This window comes from Verticillium nonalfalfae (genome assembly GCF_003724135.2).
Source record: "Verticillium nonalfalfae strain VnAa140/NRRL 66861 chromosome Unknown scaffold_13, whole genome shotgun sequence".
NCBI lineage: Eukaryota > Fungi > Ascomycota > Sordariomycetes > Glomerellales > Plectosphaerellaceae > Verticillium > Verticillium nonalfalfae.
Genome location: NW_021167238.1, coordinates 186,901 through 206,778, shown reverse-complemented (window position 1 = coordinate 206,778; position 19,878 = coordinate 186,901). Strand labels below are relative to the sequence as shown.

General features: G+C 54.2%; 8 protein-coding genes across 8 annotated transcripts; 6 read left to right on the top strand and 2 right to left on the bottom strand.

Annotated features, from left to right (window-relative positions):
* Positions 1–730: 730 nt before the first annotated feature.
* Positions 731–2,155, top strand: D7B24_001491 (uncharacterized protein; the record flags this gene model as incomplete). The annotated part of the gene is made up of 4 exons (XM_028635722.1): positions 731–816; positions 939–1,476; positions 1,562–2,004; positions 2,080–2,155. 4 exons carry the CDS (start codon positions 731–733, stop codon positions 2,153–2,155), a joined length of 1,143 nt encoding a protein of 380 aa, XP_028497924.1.
* A 3,706-nt stretch (positions 2,156–5,861) lies between these two features.
* On the top strand, positions 5,862–7,534 carry D7B24_001490 (uncharacterized protein; the record flags this gene model as incomplete). The annotated part of the gene is made up of 2 exons (XM_028635721.1): positions 5,862–7,367; positions 7,424–7,534. The coding sequence occupies 2 exons, from the start codon at positions 5,862–5,864 to the stop codon at positions 7,532–7,534; spliced, it is 1,617 nt and encodes a 538-aa protein (XP_028497923.1).
* A 787-nt stretch (positions 7,535–8,321) lies between these two features.
* D7B24_001489 (uncharacterized protein) lies at positions 8,322–9,696 on the bottom strand (the record flags this gene model as incomplete). Its single annotated transcript, XM_028635720.1, has 6 exons — positions 8,322–8,459; positions 8,517–9,017; positions 9,074–9,157; positions 9,210–9,315; positions 9,364–9,614; positions 9,694–9,696. The coding sequence occupies 6 exons, from the start codon at positions 9,694–9,696 to the stop codon at positions 8,322–8,324; spliced, it is 1,083 nt and encodes a 360-aa protein (XP_028497922.1).
* A 1,043-nt stretch (positions 9,697–10,739) lies between these two features.
* D7B24_001488 (uncharacterized protein) lies at positions 10,740–12,454 on the top strand (the record flags this gene model as incomplete). Its single annotated transcript, XM_028635719.1, has 6 exons — positions 10,740–10,838; positions 10,917–11,003; positions 11,058–11,153; positions 11,228–11,302; positions 11,354–11,381; positions 11,433–12,454. 6 exons carry the CDS (start codon positions 10,740–10,742, stop codon positions 12,452–12,454), a joined length of 1,407 nt encoding a protein of 468 aa, XP_028497921.1.
* Positions 12,455–13,177: 723 nt separating this feature from the next.
* D7B24_001487 (uncharacterized protein) lies at positions 13,178–14,494 on the top strand (the record flags this gene model as incomplete). The annotated part of the gene is made up of 1 exon (XM_028635718.1): positions 13,178–14,494. One exon carries the CDS (start codon positions 13,178–13,180, stop codon positions 14,492–14,494), a length of 1,317 nt encoding a protein of 438 aa, XP_028497920.1.
* Positions 14,495–14,894: 400 nt separating this feature from the next.
* On the top strand, positions 14,895–17,343 carry D7B24_001486 (uncharacterized protein; the record flags this gene model as incomplete). The annotated part of the gene is made up of 7 exons (XM_028635717.1): positions 14,895–15,067; positions 15,236–16,003; positions 16,084–16,120; positions 16,171–16,360; positions 16,418–16,595; positions 16,654–16,806; positions 16,857–17,343. The coding sequence occupies 7 exons, from the start codon at positions 14,895–14,897 to the stop codon at positions 17,341–17,343; spliced, it is 1,986 nt and encodes a 661-aa protein (XP_028497919.1).
* A 290-nt stretch (positions 17,344–17,633) lies between these two features.
* On the top strand, positions 17,634–18,733 carry D7B24_001485 (uncharacterized protein; the record flags this gene model as incomplete). Its single annotated transcript, XM_028635716.1, has 2 exons — positions 17,634–18,324; positions 18,375–18,733. The coding sequence occupies 2 exons, from the start codon at positions 17,634–17,636 to the stop codon at positions 18,731–18,733; spliced, it is 1,050 nt and encodes a 349-aa protein (XP_028497918.1).
* A 145-nt stretch (positions 18,734–18,878) lies between these two features.
* D7B24_001484 (uncharacterized protein) lies at positions 18,879–19,433 on the bottom strand (the record flags this gene model as incomplete). The annotated part of the gene is made up of 1 exon (XM_028635715.1): positions 18,879–19,433. One exon carries the CDS (start codon positions 19,431–19,433, stop codon positions 18,879–18,881), a length of 555 nt encoding a protein of 184 aa, XP_028497917.1.
* Between the last annotated feature and the right edge of the window lie 445 nt (positions 19,434–19,878).

The following is a 19,878-nucleotide window of genomic DNA, read 5'->3' as shown; positions in this document are numbered from 1 at the left end:
AAGGTTTGTACAAAAGTTCCCAATACCTGGATAACACGGCAATGCCTTATCAGACTCAAATCCCTATCATGTATCCTTTCCACCAATTGTCTGCCCTACAACAACGGCCATCTGTCCCTCGATCGATTATCCGGCCGATACCCATCGGACCGAACCACAAGCTCTGTGGACTAGTTTATTGAAAGGATTTCCGGCGCCAGTACAATGCACATGCCAAACCGTAATAGGCAGTGATTCCGGCTGACTGGAATGAAGATCTCGGGATCTAGCTGCGGCACTAAGCAGCCAAGAAGATAGCCAGCAAATCCGATAGGACAATAGTCTTCAATCCCAAATGTGCGGGAAGATATTTCACTGAGAGACTCGGCAAGACTTATGATCGAACTACCCGTTGTGGTGCATGTCCCGTACTTTTCATCTGTATGTATGGTCTGGAGCAAAATGCGTGAGTCGCGTCAACAGATGACACGACACCGGCCGGTGCCATCCTTGCCGTCATTCAGGGATCTCCGCATAGCGAGAGGCGGTAGAGTTTGACTTCGCTTGTCCGATCAACAAGTCCTATCTTGCCGAGCGGCCGTTACCTCCTTGTGATCTGATCGGTGGTCAACTTATCAACCATCACCTAGTTGAGTCTCTGCAGCCCACTTTCTGATCGACAGGTCTCATCCCGAGATTTTTGTCGCTTCTTTCTTTGCCGGAAGCACTCCTGAGAGTGGTTTTTGGCATCATGTTGCTGTCAAGGACGTTTTTTGGGGTGCATCTGCTGCTACTCCAGCTTTTTGGCAGCGCCACCACAGGCAAGGCCGTAGACAGGTCAGTACTCCCGGACGTATACGGCGATAATAGGACTCGCATCATGCCAGTGGACTACATTTCCAAGCCAGATTCTGTTCCGTCGATTACCACCGCTAATCTTCCATGTGAGAATGTCTTAGACACTCCTTCTCACAACCCGATATCGTTTCTCTGGAACGCAGGGACGACCTCGTCATTGGCGATCCCATCTTGAGCGACAAATGTGTTTATGTGTGCGACATCTCGACAGGATGCGGCTCAGGGGCTTCTTCTTGCTCCATCTTTGACAAGCGCGACTACGCGACTGAGGCTTCCACGCCTCAGTCAGCAGGTTACACGCTCTGGAACGAGACAGCGCAGGAATACGTTCAGGTGTCTTCAGATGAGTACACCGCTGAATTGATCGAGAGGTCAGTACTTGTCAAGCGATGGGATGAGAACGACAAGAAAGGTTGGAACAGAGCCTCGATCGGTAAATACCTATTCAACCAATTTCATCCCCAAGGCAAACCTGTGGAAAAGTTCGGCAAGACCAGATCCATCGTGACGGGGTTCGACATGGCTACTGTTTCTCAACAGGCTACCTTTAATGCTAAAACGAAACCCTTTCAGTTGGGATCTGGCGGCCTTCATGGATGCACGGTCCTCACCATCATCAGCCGCAGGGCCGTCTACATGGTCAGTCAATCCCCCTCGGCGCTCGAAGCCCTCGCCTGTATTGCGAGAACTTGCGACTGACATGGGTATTACGGACGATGGGTAGGCACACTACTGGGAGGTCCACGCCCTCAATCGGGACGATGACTTGAGCGACGGCTCACAGGGCTTGGCCAACTTTCAGTCCCGCGTGGAATTCACCCTCACCGGCGACAAGCGGAAGGACTCGGCCACGAAAGGAGTCGGCGTCAGGTGGGATTGGTTCAATAAGGACGGAGATAACACTCGTATATTGATCATGTCGCCGTACAAAGACGAGTTCAAGCCGCCGACCGCCAGGTACAAGACCAGAAAACAGGATCTTGAGTACCCAAATAAGGTCCAGGAGATCATCAATTTGCTTAAAGTGGAAGGTCGAATCCCCAATGCTGCGGCCGTTATCCAGGGATATCAGCGACTCAATTATAGCTGGGACAGAAATGCGCTGGAGAATGTCGGACCCGATGCCAATGACGTGGACAGATCAGAGCGGGGCATAGCTTGCTTCCAGTATGTTTTTCTCCCTTCTTCGCCACACGATCGTGTCGATCACGGCCACTTAACGACTAACCTACACGTTTCTAGGTATAATGGTGATAAGACTTATAGGCTGTTTTACGAGCACGTTATGTATTGGGACACTGATTCGGTTGCCGGATGAAATTCTTTTCAAGACGTGCAAGTATTTAAGCCTGGGATCATCGAGCAGCTTCAAGAGGCAGACTATGATTTTGGCCTATCAACACGGCTCACCACTACATATCTAAATACCTACACACGTGTGGATCGGCAACCCATGATTAGCAGAGAATATGAGAAGAACATGATTTGAGGCACACTCAGGTCCCACTTGGTTGTCCAATCGGTGCTTTGCCCTCGCACGGAGAACTAAAAGCTGCCTTGCATGCACCACGGTTGGGGCTGACCTTGTACATATAGTGTGGAAAAGAACCCGTCATCTGCCCAACTTCGCTTTCCACTATCGACATTGGACACATCATCAGGAAGAATCCGTACAAGTCGGCATATTCAATAGTGAGTCATGATCCCCTATTCACATCAGAGTCAAGAAAAGGCATCAATGCATGCATTGTGGTTGGCTTCATATGCTGGCCGTCTGCTGATGTTGAGCAGTCGCTCAAATGATTACTTATTTGCCCGTAGAACTTCGGCGCGAAATTTGTGAATGGCTGTACAAAATATACCCAGCGAGTATCCTGGACTTTTCTCTCGCGAGTCGAGGTTGCTACGCTGGTGCTGTCGAAATCCTCTTCCGCACCATTCATATCCATTTTTCAGGGTTCGGTCAGCTGTCTCGCCAAGTGGAGCAATGTCGGGAAAGACTCCAGCGTGAGCAGAGAGGCTTCAGCGCCGTTCAACGCCTGATACTTACCGGCTGCGGTTATTATTACGATGACGATACCCTGGCTGTAGTTTCTGCTGGGACGGGACCGGGTCGGCCATGGCAGCGGCTCGCGATCCGGGCGCCAGAGAGAGCCCCAGACGCCGATACTGATCTAGACCGCTGGCTGGATCAGCAGGATGTCGACTACCAACAGACCTCAAATGAGGCCATGGAGGTAGTGTACGAAAACGATCACAAGTGGCTACCCCTGGTTCAGCTCGTGGAGCAGATGACTGCCTTGAACGATATCGTGTACGGCTGCGACAACCAGATTCCACCCTGCCTGTTAGACCTCATCCATCGCAAGCTTCCGGGATGCAAGCTACGAATGAGTACTTTCCGTCTGCGAAGCCTGTACGCCCCGTTCCTTGACGACCACGAGTATAAGCTTGTCACCTCGCCGAATCTGTACAGCATTCAATGCGCGCAGAAAATTCGCTTTGGATCTCATCATGGAACTGGGCCGCAAGTTAGTACAGATGTATGCCTTCGTGAGATTGAAGCCGCCGTGGCTGCCGTATCTGGGCTGGCACCTGGTGTGAAGCAGGCGCGCCTCCTATGCGACGGGGACTTTCGGGACAGTCAGTCCCAACCAGATTCCTTCTTCCTGCCTCGGGATAAGATCATCCGACGTGTAAAAGAGTCGACAAAACTGACGCCGGGTTCTATGGGCTCCCTGCAATATCTGCAGCTGACAGATCTGACTGGAGACGGTTCATGCATGTCGCAGCTCTTGCTGGACTCGTCAAGGAACACTGACCTTTCGGTGCTGCGGGCGCTCAGGCTGGAGATGACCATCCCTACCAGAGCGCTTTGGGATCTAGACTTGAAATACTCTTTCCCAGCCCTGACCACATTCGTGCTGAGCATGTGGCCAGCTAAAGGCCAATCCCAGGATGGCGAACCTCCATTGGACTCGAGCGCCGCAAGCCCATTTGTGCAGAAGATCGTTCGCCAAGGACTGACTGTCCTTCATCTTGACGGCTGGGACTATTACTCCTCGTCGCCAACTGCTCTCCTCGGTCCGAGCCTCAAAGTCCTACGACTAACCTCCCAATCTCGGAGAGGCACTAGCGGCGCCCTACTGCAAAAGGATGTGAAGCAACTGGCGGAATTCTGCCCCTCGATCGAAGAACTGGCGCTGCCAATTTGGCGGTCACAGGGAGATGCCAATGAGGTCGCTATGTACACCGCCCTGGGCCGACTTGGACGTTTGAGATGCCTTTCTTTGCTCCTCATGGTGTGGGTTCCTACACCTGGCTTGCCGGTGCCGCCCTCTTACAACGAATTCGAATCTCGAGAGCTTTCGTGCCTTACGCCGTACCGTGTTGGTCATTTGCGAGACGCATTCATTAATGCGGCCATGGACGAGAAGCTTGCTCGGTCCATATTTCACACCATCGGAGCGAGAGACATGTCATCCCGCCCGTCCTTACAATACCTTCAGCTTAACGTAGCTGGATGGCAAGAATTCTGTGGAAGGGACAGCGTGGTCTTGGACAAGTACTTTTTACAAATCGGCCTCTCGTGGCTTCTCAACTGGGATCCACGCGACACTCACCAAGACGAGCTCATCGCACAGGAGTTAGGTAGGGATGAACGCTTGGCAAATGCGGAGATGGACGACGAAAATTTCGCAGAGGACCAATGTGAGCTCAAGCCGGTTTATCGTTCATTGTGGCCACATCGCTCGCGAGACGAGAGAACGCAGAGCGAAACCCCTGAAAGACTGCTGGAACCCGGTGTTCTGGAAGATGGGTGGAGGAGCGATTGGTATAGCTTACCGCTGCATTCAGATCATGCTTGAGCTCTCGACGCACCTAACCAGTCATTATTTCAAGCCTTCGCCGTCACTCGTTTTTCCAGACAGTTCCCAATTTCAAGTCCAAATCGTGATATCAAGCCAAACGCATGCTATCTCTAACGATGTCGAATCGACTTCGACTCCGCACCGACAGAATGCTACTTCACGCGCACTCAGGCGTGTACGTTTCTCTCGATCCCTACATCCTGCGACCAAGTGCTGTGATATTGGGCCGCTTAGAAATCCTGTGTTGTAATCAGACTGAACTGTGCACCCGGAGCTGCAAGTGCCTGTTTTGCTGTAGTTTTGCTGTAGCTTTGCTTTGGTGTGCATGAAGATTCAAACGAAGGGGTTAAATCATTTCACAGTCTCGTTGACCATTGGCTGTTATTCAGTATCGTCCGTCACTTGAGCTTGGTTGAGGAGTATGTAGAAACCAGCCTATCAAGCTTTGGCAGCTTCAGGCCCTGCTCTGTTATTGTCTGCGTGATTTGATACTAGATCAATGTTGACCACGCCGACGAAGCCAAATTGATTGTTTGTGCAGAAAATGACCCTACTGATTTGAAACAAGCCTCATTACACGACTTCGGCCAGCCTTGCCCAAATGGGAATAACCTCTCTCTCCTCCTTGACAGCCGAACGCCGGCCTCCCAAGACGCCAAACTCCGACGTCATGCCATCGGCTACAAGTCCGAGCGAACGCGTGTCGCTGGGCACGCCCCACCCATGACGGCAACGCCGAGTCAGTGGATTGACTGTACTGACCCCGAATCCCTGGTCCTCGACCAAGAAATCGGACTGAAGCCCACATAGGCCAGACTTATCATGATTTAAAAGAATTATCTAAGGGTCAAGAGCCAATTGCCACCCAGCTCAGCCACGCGAGCTAACTGGGGTGCTTACAGAAGCGAGTCTAATGCCGCGCGCGAGCAAAGGTGACGGGCGGAGTAATGATTATCAGATGGTAAATGTGCCGAGCGAGCTTAATTGGATTTCAGTTTGTGGGATAGCGTCGCGGAAGCCTTGACTCAACTGGATTGAGAATCTGCACTTGTATAAGATGGCTCGGTCTGCTCGGCTCGTTGGAGTGACGCAAGAATCATGGTCGTGTAGGAGGCTCTCTCTCACACACGCACACTCACACAGTCCGTTACCATGCACTTCCCGTCTATCGTGGTCGGCCTCGCCCTTAGCCTCGTCGGTGAGGCGGCCGCCCGACCCAGCCAAGACAAGTATGACTACATTGTCGTCGGTGGTGGCCCTGCTGGCATCATTACCGCGGAGCGTCTGGCGGAGACCAATAAGAAGGTCCTTCTACTCGAGCGCGGCCAAGGACCGACTGTCGAGACTGGAGCTACGAACTCGCTCGTATGGAACGACACTATCACCGCCGTCGACGTTCCCGCCCTGGCCCCCGTCATTCCTCCCGGGTACATGTGTGAGGACACCCCTGGGTCCGCGGCCTGCGTCCTCGGTGGTGGCACATCCATCAACTTTCTCGTCTTTGTGCACCCTCCTGCACACGACTTTGAAAATTGGCCTCGCGGCTGGAAGTGGCCCAACGTCGCGCCTGCTGCCGCCAGGCTCTACGAACGTAACCCCGGTAGCACGCTTCCGTCTGGAGATGGTCAGCGCTATGACCAGGGTCTCTACTCGACCATGTCTACCTTCCTCAACAATCTCGGCTGGAAGTCTGTTGATATGATCGAAGAGCCTGACAAGAAGCACAAGGCGTACAGCTACCCCTCGTGGAATATCAAAGACTCCAAGCGCGCCGGCCCCGTCCGCACCTATCTACCCAAAGCGCTAGAGTACGACAACTTTATGCTCCGACTCGGCGTCAAGGTCAACCGTCTCATCCGCAAGGGAAGCCGCGTAACTGGCGTAGAGGTTGAGAGCAACGGTAAGATCGAGACTATCGGTCTCGCCTCCAAGGGCAGGGTGGTTCTTGCTGCTGGCGCCTTGTCCACGCCCAGGATTCTCTTCCATTCGGGCATCGGTCCGACCAAGCAGATCGAGGCCGCGAAGAAGTCTGGCGTCAAAGTCCCGTCCAAGAAAGACTGGATCAAACTTCCTGTTGGCCAGAACCTGAAAGACCACCCCATCTTCGCCATCACCGCCCAAACCAACGGCAACTGGGGCGCTCTTGATCTTGCTAGCGTTGTGAATGGTTCCGATACCACTAACATTCAGCTTTACGAGGGTAGCGGCTCTGGCGTGCTGTCCCAGGGCCGCCACCGCCTGATTTTCTTCACGTCGAGCGTTGGTAGTGATGGAATCACCCGCTACTTCCAGGGCTCTTGTGCCGCCTCCGGCAACGGCACTGTCGCTATCACTAGCTACATGACCCATGGTCTTACGTCGACTGGTGTCTTTGGCCTCCTGAACAACGGCACTGGAGTCTTCGAGCAGTCTGCGTACCTGCAGACGGATGCCGACAGGGAGTCGGCCACCGAGTTTGTGCAGAGCATGGTCGACGCCATTTCTGCCCCCACGTCGGGATTCTCTCTTCGTACCAACACAAACACCACTGCCATCTTGAACACGCTGAGGAGTGGCAACCACTACACTGGTACGGCGCGCATGGGATCCGATGACGGTCGCAAGGGCGGCAAGGCAGTCGTCGACACGAACACCAAGGTGTACGGCGTGGACAATCTTGTGAGTGCCTTATCTTATTGATCAGATTTGTTGGCTTGTATGCTAATAATCCGCAGTTCGTCACAGACGCAAGCATTCACCCCGACCTTCCCACTGGAAACACCCCGGCCATCGTCATGGTTGCCGCAGAAGCGGCAGTGGCTAGGATCATTGCGTACCGTGGCTGAAGTAGAGATGAGGGTGCTAGGAAGCTTGAGGGAGCCTTTTAAAGCTTGAATCATTGTATATGACATGTAGAAGTGCACCATTCAATTGTTGAGTCGACTTCAAGATCAATTCTGACCATAGTAGGAAGATTTACAAGACTTCAGTGGGCAGGGAAATCGATAGTACGAAGTGAAAATATATTTAACTGGCGGCCTTCTGAGTCGAACAGAAGGTGACTTGCGCTTTCACACATCTTCAGCTCTGCTCATAGCCCCTTAGAGCTTCCTCTCACGTCGGCAGCTCAGTTCCTGCCGCGAAAGGGGATGAATATCCCGAGTTTAGGTAATTACGGGTTTGTCAAGGAACTCATCCCAGCCAACGTGGATGCTTTGTATGTGGAGCATCTAGAAATCCTTTTCCTAATCCCGAAATCTGTTATGCATCAGAAATCATGGCGTTCCTTTCGCCATATACTTCCATGCCCTCTTCAAGGCCAAACCGCAATTTCGGTGGTGATAACGATGCATAACCTCCGCTGAATGGCATCAGTGGCAAAGCATGCCTGAAGAACATAAGTTGAATCCCGGTCAGAGCCTAGCATTCCTGAGAAGAGCTTCGCCGCATTAAAAGCCCAGAGCTCCCATCCCGCATCGTATTTTTCTTTAAGACACAACCTAAAAAGCTGTTTCACCACGTTTATTTACTTCGGAAACGAACGCAATTGATCGTTCCAAGTGTCTCTAAGAGTTGGCTGAAAGGTCTTGGGACCATCTCTATCTGCGAGCGATATTCAAGCATCCGGTATGCTTACTGGTGCTTCATATCATCAAGGCTTGCGTAGACAAACTCTTCAAACTTGGCCAACAGCTTCACGGCCTGTTCATCTCCAGTCGGAACCAGTTGCGAAAGGTAAACACCAGCCACGCCGTTCTCGAGATCGACCCACTGCCATACGGCCAGTCAGTCAGGTATTTATCAGGTTTTGCATGTAGGCAGACTTACCCAATAGCAATTCGGCATCCCAGACCATGTCAAGGAACGAGCTGCTCGTCGATTCGGAATGGCATCAAGATTAAGGAGGCCTCCGAGTCCAAAGTTCACAGAGACATTGTCAGGGACGGTGTTGAAAACTGCGTTGAGGTAGGATGACGAATAGCCTTCTCGACTTTCGAGTCCATCGACGCTTTCCAGCTGCGGCTGAAACATAGCCTTGACGGTCGCTGGATGGAGAAGTTTCCCGTTCAGGATGCCCTGGTAGATGTTGAGCAGCGCGCTCGCTGTGGCATATAAGCCTCCGCCGCCGAGATCCTCGTTGATTTGTGCCGGCCACAAGGGCTTTTCTGGCCTCCGGAGAGTTTCGCCATGTCGCTCCCACTGATTCACCAATCGAGATTGCAAGTCTCCGCGAGTTTCCATGTGGAAGGTGATGTCTTTGGCGGAGACGGGGTCAAAAATATGACGCTTCATATAGTCACCCAGTCTCATGGAAGTCACTCTTTCGACCTTCGCAACACGCTCGTTAGCTTTCGACAACAACCTGCAGACACAATTAGTCCTACCATAAGGCCTGCCCAGTCTACGCCTGGGGAATATATCCAGCGGCTGCCCGGCTCGAACACCAGAAATGTGAAGAACTTTTCCTTCTACATGCCACAGTCAATGGCTATATTTACACACTTTCTTTTGTCCACATACAACGGAGTGCGGGTTCCGAGGCTCCACGGTTGGGAGCTGGGCGTAACGCGTCAAGAGGGGCTCCATGAACGTATACGTCATGCCGCTCGAGTGAGTCAGGAGGTGTCTGGAAAATCAATCTATGGTTAGTATATTTTGTGATGCCATGGCGTACGGGCGAATGACTTGCCGAAGGGTGATAGCCTTCTCAGAAGGCTGGAGCAAGGGTCCGTCATTTTCATCGAAACCTGTAAGAATCTGAGGGTTTTCCCACTCCGGTAAGATTTTTGAAACATCTGCATCGAGGTCCAATAGTCCCTTCTCTACGCATTGCAGTACAGCAACGGTAGTCACGAGCTTCGTAGCCGAGGCGATAAGGTGTACGGCATCCGTCTCCGTAATGTCGTCAACCTCCTCTCCGAATGCCTGAGAATAACGGAACGAACCTAACACGCCAACCAGATCAGCCTGGGTCGCATGGCGGATGCACACTGCGGCATGTTACCATCCCGATTTATAGCTCCAAGTGTGACTCGAGGAAGTGGCTGTTTGACCCCTTCCTGGGGATGACGAAGTGATTCAACAATTTCTTCGAACGACTCCATGGTTCAAGATTAACAGCATAAGATAGTAAGGAAGAGGGCGACGAAGAACTTACTTTGCAGTGGATGTCACCGGGCTTTATAGAACGGCAATCTTAGTGCATGTTGGGGTATGTTAGCTTGTGAGGCTCTCCGGAGTGGGTACCATGCAGGCAGACGTGCCAGACTTGTGAGGTGGGGAGTATCTCGTGTGAAGACTGGGGTGACTTTGTATGCGGAATACTTCATGCGTTCACACAGATACATGGGCACAGGCCATATTCAACAAGCCCAAAAACTCAGCCGGCTATGGGCGTCAGTCTAAATGACCCCAGTTTTATTGGAGATGCTTCATTGCATAGGTAGCTGCCAGAAAGCTGAATTCTGGCTTCACAAATCCGGAGCGCCGATCATACCTGAGCAAGCTTTGGGGCCTTATAGCGATGGCCTGACGCCGACCCACCTTGATGACACTTTTCCCTTCTTCGGTCTAGCCGACTGCGGAGCCTGAATCGATGGGAATGGCCCCGTGTATCGAGACAGCTCATTGAGCTGCAGTTACTTGTAGACCTGGCCCGTTGCCGCTCCAGTACCTTGCTGTTCCTTGGGTGCGCGTCGCGAGCACAGAAGCTTGGCAATGATCCTCCCTGGAGAACTTGCCACCAAGTTGTGACACTGACCTCCGGGGTCTTACACCCTTGTACTGTGACAAGCCTATCTCTAGGCTATCAGCATGTCTGATAGCAACCGTTCTTGCATAGCCCGTCAAAAGGCGGGGGCCGATGCCCGCAGATCCCTTGTCAGTTGGTCGAGATTCCGGTGTTCGCTCAGTCAATCTTCCCGTCAAAGTTCTACGAGGGCGCAAAGGAGGGAAAACCATCAATGCAATGTATAAGGAGGATGCGGGGGAGGCCATAGACATTTCATCTCGGATAGGTACCGACCTACCTCACTTCCTGTCCGACTGATTATGATGCTGCTTGCGATGGGGGCTGCCCTCACAGCTTTGTCCATCCTGAATGTTGTGTCTGGGCAGATCGTTGAGGCAACCGATTGGAGTTGGGCCGGAGTGAGTCTGCCATGATCATCTGCCATGATCATCTGCCGCCAGGCCTCACTCTTTCACGGCGAATTGACCACGCGGCAGATTCAGCCCAGGAGGGAGCTAGAGTGGCACAAGTGTTTCGACTGCGCTGGACAATGCGAGAGCCGACTCGACTGTGCTCGTCTCGATGTAAGTAAGGGAGCGCCCTTTTACGAATGCCTCTGTCCGTCTAACGGCTCCCAGGTGCCGATGGACTGGTCCAATCCTAACGATGACCGACGGGTGGTTCTGGCGATTACCCGAATGCCCGCTGTGAACAAGACCGACTATCGCGGGCCTGTCATTATGAACCCTGGTGCAAGTTCCTCATGTTGTCAGCTCATACTGTGGAGAGCCTGACCCTGATTCGTTAGGGTGCCGGAGGATCTGGTAATTACGTGCTGCGACTCTATGGCAAGTATATGCAGAGCGTTGTTGGTGATAACCATGTAAGCCCTTTGACCGTCTCGTAACGGAACGCAACTGAGATCTCGGACCAGGATCTCATCTCATTCGACCCCCGCGGCGGTCAGTCCAGAATTCGACTCGAAACCTCAGCGAGTCCACTGACAAGAACAGTTGGCGCGTCGACTCCCCGCTACCAGTGCTTCGACCACCCTTCAGACAAGGCGACCTGGGACGCCCAGGACCCAGGCACAATCGACGCGGACAGGTCCCTGAGCCTCGGTCCCCTCCTGTACGCCCGAGCCAAGGCCTACTCCTCCCTGTGCGAGCGGCAGGTACAGAAGATGGGCCTCGCCCAGAACTCGGGTACGGCCTACATCGCCCGCGATATGCTCGAGATTGTCAACAAGGGGGACCCGGCGTTTCCTGACCTCAAGTTCTGGGGCTTCAGCTACGGCACGATCATTGGCGGCGTCTTCGCCGCCATGTTTCCCGACCGCGTGGAGCGCATCCTCAGCGACGCCAACGCCAGCTACCTGGAGTGGTTCCGGGGCGGGGAGCGGCAGTTTCTCGATTCGGCCGAGGAAGTCATGGACGCTTTCTATTCCTACTGCCACAAGGCGGGATCGGAACGATGCGAGTTCTTTGACGAGTCGCCGGCAGCGATTGAGAACAGGTTCCATGCCCTGTTCGAGACGCTGAGGAGGGAGCCCGTTGTCGTGAAGCCCAATAGATGCACCGGGCCAGCGGTGCCGGAGCTCATCACGTATGCAAAGCTGAAGATGCACCTTCGCGAGGCCCTTTACCAACCATACTACGGATGGCCGTACTTCGCGAAGATTCTCGCTGCCCTGGAGCGAGGCGATGGGAGACCCTTTTACGCATTCTATCACCCCACACCCCCGGCGCCGGCGGAGTCGTGCGAGGCGCCCGTGTCGCCGTTCGAGCCTTTGGAGGGCATGACACCCAGCACGCCCGACGCGTATCCCTTCATGCGCTGCGCTGATCGACCACAGGGCAGCAACCACACTCTCGAGGAGTTTGTGCAGAATGCACGAGCTCTGATGGACTGGAGTCCTTCGGTTGGGGCTGCCAATCTGGATAACATCCTGCGCTGTGTCGGCCGCACCACGGAGCCCAACTACAGCTACAATGGTAGAGCTGTGACCGTATCCCAAAGGCCGTTGATAGACTGACTGCGTGCAGGAGACTTCAAGGCCGAGACGAAGCATCCTGTGCTGTTCATCAACAACGTAGCTGACCCCATCACCCCCATTGTCAGTGCGCACACCAACGCGGCTGGGTTTCCTGGGTCCGTCGTTCTGCAGCAGAACTCCTATGGCGTAAGTCCTGTTGGTTCACGCTCCACTTCCACGAGCTTGCTGACTGGAAATGATGAAGCATACTTTCCTCGCCGCTCCGTCTACATGCACAGAGAGATATGTTTTTGAGTATTTCCAGGATGGAACGCTCCCAGAAAAGGGGACAGAGTGCGAGGCGAACTCGGAGCCTTTCTGGCCCGTAGTCTGAGGGATGACCATATGAAGCTGCAGTGTGACGGCGACTTTGGATGATGCGAGAGACATAAGTCGACGTGTATCCGTAGAAGGGGGTGTGCGATGACGGTTGAGCCCCGTTCCAATGTGCTGCAGGTGGTGGCTTCGGTTATATGCTCGTGGGCTGTGGCGGTTATCGGCTATATAGCTTCCCCGCCGGCACGCACTGTGCGCTTGGCTTCATAATGCCACCATGACGCTTGACGTCAAAGGTGCAGGACCATAGTGGGCGAGCCGTGCAATTCATTGACCATCTGTTGCCTTGTCGTTCATCATACATTGATTGCCTACTTATCAACAAGCACCAGCGAAAAGCTTACATTGATTGTTCTTCGGCTCTTGAGTTTTGTTGGCCTAGTAGAGATGTCGCGACGGCTTGCTCATCGGCTCTGGCGCGTGCGTCAGCCATCGGCTCTTTCATCACTCAAGATATCGCCATCGCCGTGTGCCTCATGGCTGTCATCATGTCACTTCTCAACGTCCAACGCTAGAAAAATCATGGGCATGGCAGGCTTCACAGAGAACCAGCTCATGGTTCGCGAGGCCGTCGGACAGATCTGCGCCGAGTTTCCAAACACGTACTGGCAGGAGCGCGACCAGACGGAGGCGGACCCGAAAGAATTTCACGCCGCGCTGGCCAAGGGCGGCTGGCTGGGCATCGCATTACCAGAGTCTCTCGGTGGCTCGGGCCTCGGCATCTCCGAAGCGACCATGATGATGCAGACAATTAGCGAGTCCGGCGCCGGCATGGCGGGGGCGCAGTCTATCCACGCCAACGTGTACGCGACGCAGCCGCTGGCGAGGTTCGGCTCGCAGGAGCAGCTCGAGGCGGCTGTTCCCAACATCGTGTCGGGCAAGTGGCGCGTGTGCTTTGGCGTGACGGAGCCCAACGCGGGCCTCGACACGAACAGCCTGACGACGACGGCGAACAGGCTCGATGACGGGTCGTATAGCGTGTCGGGGCAAAAGATCTGGATCACATGTGCGCAGGTGGCGTCCAAGATGATCCTCCTCGCACGCACAGGGCCACAGGCTCTTTCGCTCTTCTCCATCGACATTGACAGAGAAGCCAAGGGCCTCGACATGCGCAGGATCAAGAAGATGGGTGGACGGGCAGTCGATGCCAACGAAGTGTTCTTCGACAACTACCACATCCCGGCCGACGCGCTCATAGGTGAGGAGGGCAAGGGATTCAAGATGATATTGCATGGGATGAATGCTGAGCGGTGCCTGCTGGCGGGCGAGGCTCTCGGGTTAGGCTACGCGGCGCTGACGAGGGCGGCGACGTATGCTCGCGAGCGGGTGGTGTTCGGCCGCCCGATCGGTATGAATCAAGGGGTGGCGCATCCGCTGGCGGATGCATACATGCAGCTGGAGGCGGCAAAGCTGGCGACGTACCATGCAGCTCGTCTCTACGATGCCAGCAGCAAGACGGATGCGTCGATCCAGGCTCACGAATTGGGCATCGCAGCAAACAGCGCCAAGTACCTGGCGGCAGAGGCAGCATTTGCGGCATGCGAACGGGCCGTCCTGGCACATGGCGGGATGGGCTATGCGATGGAATATGATGTGGAGAGATGGTTGCGGGAGTGCATGGTGCCCAGGATCGCCCCCGTCAGTCGAGAGATGATTCTCAACTTTATCAGCGAGAAGGTGCTTGAGCTGCCACGCAGCTATTGAGGGATGCGGCTGTTGATACGTGAACAAATGAGAATCAGGTACTGGGACGTCTGGGTAATGGAGGCTCGAAGGCGTGATCCTGACAATCAGAGGGATTGCGACTTGGAAGGCGACGTCTGAGAAGTTGCTAGGCGGGCATGAAGTCGTCGAAGGTGCCTGCCTGCATATGGGATGAGGGGAGAGCACCCTCACAGTCTTCGCACAGTGTCACATTCAAGGGTGGAAGACCCGAGGCCGAGTCAAGCCACAGTGCATTCCTTCCGAGAAAAGCGCTGCGTCACACTACTCTGAACATTATTACACTACACATGTTCAAGACCGCCATCTTCCTGTCGACCACCCTCCCTCACGTGCACCAATCGCCCACTCATGGCGAGCATCATCTGTTCGGTGTGCGACCATGGATCCGACTGTGACTGGCTCACACGCCTATGACAAGAAGTCTCGTGCGAAACATGCTTGTCGGGTGTGCAATTCGAGGCGAGTGCGCTGTAACGTCACCGAGATCTATCCCTGCTCCAACTGTGAGACTGCCGGCACCAAGTGCGAAGTCTTACCGTCCAAGCGGGGCAGGTAAGACTGTTACGCCAGTCTCTAGAAGCAAGACCTGATCATTCGCAGATATCCTCGTAAGAAAACGCGCCAGAATAAGCACACGGGCTCCGGCGGCCAGGCTTCTGAAGCAGAAGCTGAACCAGCGTCTGTTGCCCATAGCCCACAATCCACCACCCTTTCACACAGTCATGCCGCGAGTCTAGATGCCGCATCACCGTCAAGACGTGACGACAGTTTGGCTGCAGACCCAGCGCCAGGTCCTGGCACAGACTTGGGTGACGAGAATGCGAATCGTACATCGTTCAAATCCCCATCGTCCACCTCGACGCCGGGCAATCTGTTCTTTGGCGAATCAAATTTCCACACACTGGTGCCGGGCCGAACTCAGGCAAACGGCGAGCGCTCGACGCAAGGCCGCGAACATGGCCAGAAAACCCGCTTCGTCTTTCCCACGCCCTCGACTCCTCAGTCGCAGACTGGCGGGGCATCGCCTGCGAGCATCGCCCACCTGAGTGCTGGTACAACCCGCTACTTACGAGATGAAGGGGCACTCACCTTTCCCGACCCCAAAACCTACCTGCCAGCCCTCGAGGCATACTTTACTTGGTCCCATCCGTGCTTCCCTGTTCTCGACCATGCGGATTTCGCGCAGCAGGTCTCGAAATCGGTAGTTTCACCAATGCTGCTCCAAGCTGTCTTGTTCATTGGTGCTACATATTGTGGCGATGAAACTATCGCTATGATGGGCTTCAAGGACAGATCCGAAGCCAAATCACTCCTGTACACACGAGCCCGACTGCTGTTCCACGCCGATTGGGAGAAGGACGAGATTACCCTTTTACAGTCCCTCTTTCTCCTCAGCTTCTGGCGGGGTGGGCCGTCGGACGTGAGGGATGTGCGGTACTGGCTTGGAGTCGTCATTAGCCTGGCCGAGTCATACGGCTACCATCGATTGTGAGTTCAACATCGCGATACCTGGGGGTGTTTCATCTGACATGGCACAGGACAAAATTCTCCACTCGAGACGTGAAAAGGTCACGTCTGAGAAGGAGGCTATGGTGGTCTATCTATGTCAGTGTCATGGCCGTTACTTCTCTAACCATCCTTGCTGACTTGTACAGGTTCGAGAACGGCAGTCTGCAGTTTCTCTGGGACTACCGAGCAGGATACGAGATGAGGACTGTGACATTGAGCCCTTGAGTCCGACGGACCTTGATTCTGAACAGCTTACACCAGAAACGTTAAGCCTTGGTGTCTATACCGCTGAGCATGTTGTATACGCTACCAAAATGGTCGAAATCGCAAGGCTACGTGGGCATCCCCTGCCTCCACCGGCAGACGGAAAGGCTGATACATGACCTCATTTAGTTGGCCGGATTATCGACTTGCATTATGTGCCTGGGAAGCTCCCGTCCACATCCGAGCAGGTGAAAAGTCTGGACACGTCTCTAGAAGCCTGGAAGAAAAGTTTACCGGAGGATGTGAGAGAGGACGCCGACGAAGGAGGGACGTCGGTGTGGGCCTCTCTCCTCCACCTATCTTACAAGTACGTTTTTTGGATAGTGCCAAGGTTTCTCGTCCGAAAATACTGACGTTCTTTGCAGTCATTTGAAGATTCTGATCCACAGGGACGACTTCCTGCGTTCCGTGGCGCCAGAACCAGGCAGCAAAATCGTGGTCACCGCCGCCTGCCGCATAAGTCGCATTGCCGAAGATATGCTTTCTCAGGGGACGCTTCGCTATGGCCAGATGCACTTGTACATCCATCTCCCATTCTAAGTCATAGACTTACTGACCAAGCACATAGGATCACGAGCGTCTTTGCAGCCTTGTGCATACACGTCATCTGTATTAGAAGGGGAGCCAACGTCTCGCGACGGATAGCTGAGACACGCGCTCAAATGTGCCTCCTTGGTCTCAAAGAGATACAGAAATACTGGAGGATTAACATTAACGTGCTCGACCTGTTTCTCCAGTATCTCGATGAATCGATCGCCAAGAGGCTTCACGGTGATCAACACGAGACCTCTCTTCATAGTTCGACGATTGTTGATGCTGCCAACCAAGTAGCCTCTGATATCGACACGGCAGACTCAAGTTTCAGGGCTCCAACCTCTGATGCAGGCCCCGACAACCTGGCGCAGGTTCGCCCCCACGAATCTTACGAGGACCCCTACTTCGCCCTGCTTAACGGCTGGGATGGTGATCATTCGCTAGCGGACATCGGTCTGTTTTTGCAGTCGGATGATTTCATGCAGGCCGAGGGTCTTACATTCCTTGAAAGATCGCTGTAAGCACCGAGTTTGTATGTTGGGCTTGCATTCTTTTGATGTGGGTTTGGAAGGGCGCTGGGACATGCTCTCGGCTGGCCCTTCGAATGTGGTTCGCTGAGGGCGCTTGATCCATTCGGCTATTTGGCCCTCTGATCAAGTAGCCGAGCAGTCAGCAACCTTCCCAACTCGCAGCTCCTCGAGCAGCCTCTAACAGTGCTTAGGCAAGGGAAGGCAAACACACTTCGTCGAGACTTGACGACAGCTTTGATGCATTACTCTAGGCCTCACACTGTAGGCTTCTCATTTTCATCATGCACTTTGCTGCGCGCATGGCCCGACGCATCTCGCCTTCGGCCACGTATGGAATGCCCCGCTTCCAATCGTCGATGACACATCGTCCCATGCAGAAAACGGCCTCTGAAGCAGCTTTGCGTCTACTCGAAAGCTTTGCGGACACAACCGTCGCGCGCCGACAGGTAGTCGATGGAAATCAGCTGCAAAAGCTGAGTCTGACGCTTGGCAGGCGACAACTGGCACGAGACCTTGACGTCTCAATCTCCGCACCCCCTACCGGAACACCGTTGCCGCACGGTTATCACCTTGTGTACTTTACGCCAAATGGCATTGAGGGCGAGCTAGGTGCTGATGGCACAGACAAGACCTTCAATGCACCGTCGCCATTCAGTCGACGAATGTGGGCTGGTGGAAAGATGATGTGGCCAGCAGGAGAGGAGCCCATCCGCGTAGGTGACGAAGTTGAAGAGCGGACGAGGCTATTGGGCGCCACGGCGAAAGCGAGTCGTCGAGGTGAAGATATGGTTCTCGTGGATGTTGAAAAAGAGTTTTGGGGGCCCAACGGGCTGGCTCTCGTTGACCGGCGGTCTTGGATCTTCCGGCCAGAGATCCATCCCGAGGCGACAGCCACGACTCCACCGCCAAAATCTCACGAAAACCTCGTACGAGGGCCATCAACCTGTGAAGATATTGCTTATGAACATGACGGTATGTTTGCATTGCCGATCCAAACGCACGACTCTGACGGCGTGTGACAGCACCCCCTCTCCGCCGGTTATCATGGTCATCTGTTGGCCTCTTCCGCTTCTCAGCCTTGACTTTCAACGGCCACAAGATTCACTACAACCAGGGATGGGCCAGAGACGTGGAAGGACATCCTGGTGTGGTCGTCCACGGACCTCTGAATCTTATCAGCATGCTCGATTACTGGCGAGATGTTCATGGCAAAGGGCAAAGCCCACGGGAGATTGCCTACAAAGCCCTGTCGCCGATTTACGCGGGCGAGACATTCGACATCCGAACGGTGGGCGAGCGCGGCTCAAGAGATGACAAAAGCTGGGATATTTCTGTTGAAAAGGAGGGCATCGTGTGCATGAAGGCACAGATTCTGGGTTGAATTATCTGGTGCACATTTGATGACAGCCCAAGAAATGGCTAATCGCGAAGTGCCACCAGTGCTAAAGCCTCCTCAAGGACGACATGCTCGTTCTTTTCGCCCGCCATCGAATCATTTCTCGTATCACAGTACAAATGAGCGTCCCTCAGAGCGGCAGATTCTCCCACTTGCTGTTATACCGCACTCCGCTGAGCTTGAAGAGCTGCGTGATGGGGCACCGCCTCTCAACCTCCGACACGAACCTCTTGAACTCAGCAGCCTCGTTTCCGCCCTTGATACTCGTCTGCACTTGGACCTTGAGATCCACGCTCTCCCAGTTCGGGTTCCCCTGCTCGCCGCCCACGAGCACAGCTGTCGGCAGCACGCCCTCCAGCGACACGTCCCACTTGCCAAGCTTGACGCCATGGTCCTTGGCGACGACGCCGCCGGTCACCTGGTTGCAGGACGTCAGGCTAGCGAGGGAGTACGAGACCGGCGACGGCGCCGAGTCCTCGCCGCCCAGCGTCGTGTAGGTGTCTGTCGTGAATGAGTATGGCTTTCCCTGGATGGTGACGTGCTGTTTCGCGCCTGAGCCTTGACCGTTGATCTGAAGGGCGATGGATTGATTGAGACATCTCGATGTGGAGAGGAGACGACGGGCGACGGCAGGGCTCGATCGGGAGAATCCGCCGGAGAGGCTGGAGAGGCGGTTGACAAACATTTTCGCGAGTGTGGTGAGGGCTTTTGAAGAGGTTTGGGTGTTCGCAAACGTCACGAACGATTTGATTAATCTTCCAAGATGAAGAGGCACGTTCGGGTACGAGAGAGCTGCGATGGCTTAACCATCGAAACATTGAAGGTTCGGGGCCGTCCCGGCCGCGACTTTATGGAGGTTCCCGAACGATGCGCTGGAAATGTCACAATTCCGCCCAACATGACGCCATCACGGTGGGCGCAGCGCGCCTCAAATGAAATGAAATAGCGTCTTTGAATGGGACGATCACTAGCTGCTTCTACGTTGAAAGGTCCCAGGGTTGCATCTGCCTGATCCGCCACGCTCCATTCCATTGATCGGGTTTAAGTTGATTCCGATGGTGGTAATATACAGAATGTCGAGACTTGACTGAACATTTCCGATGACCTTCTTCTTCAGTTCGCTCACCAAG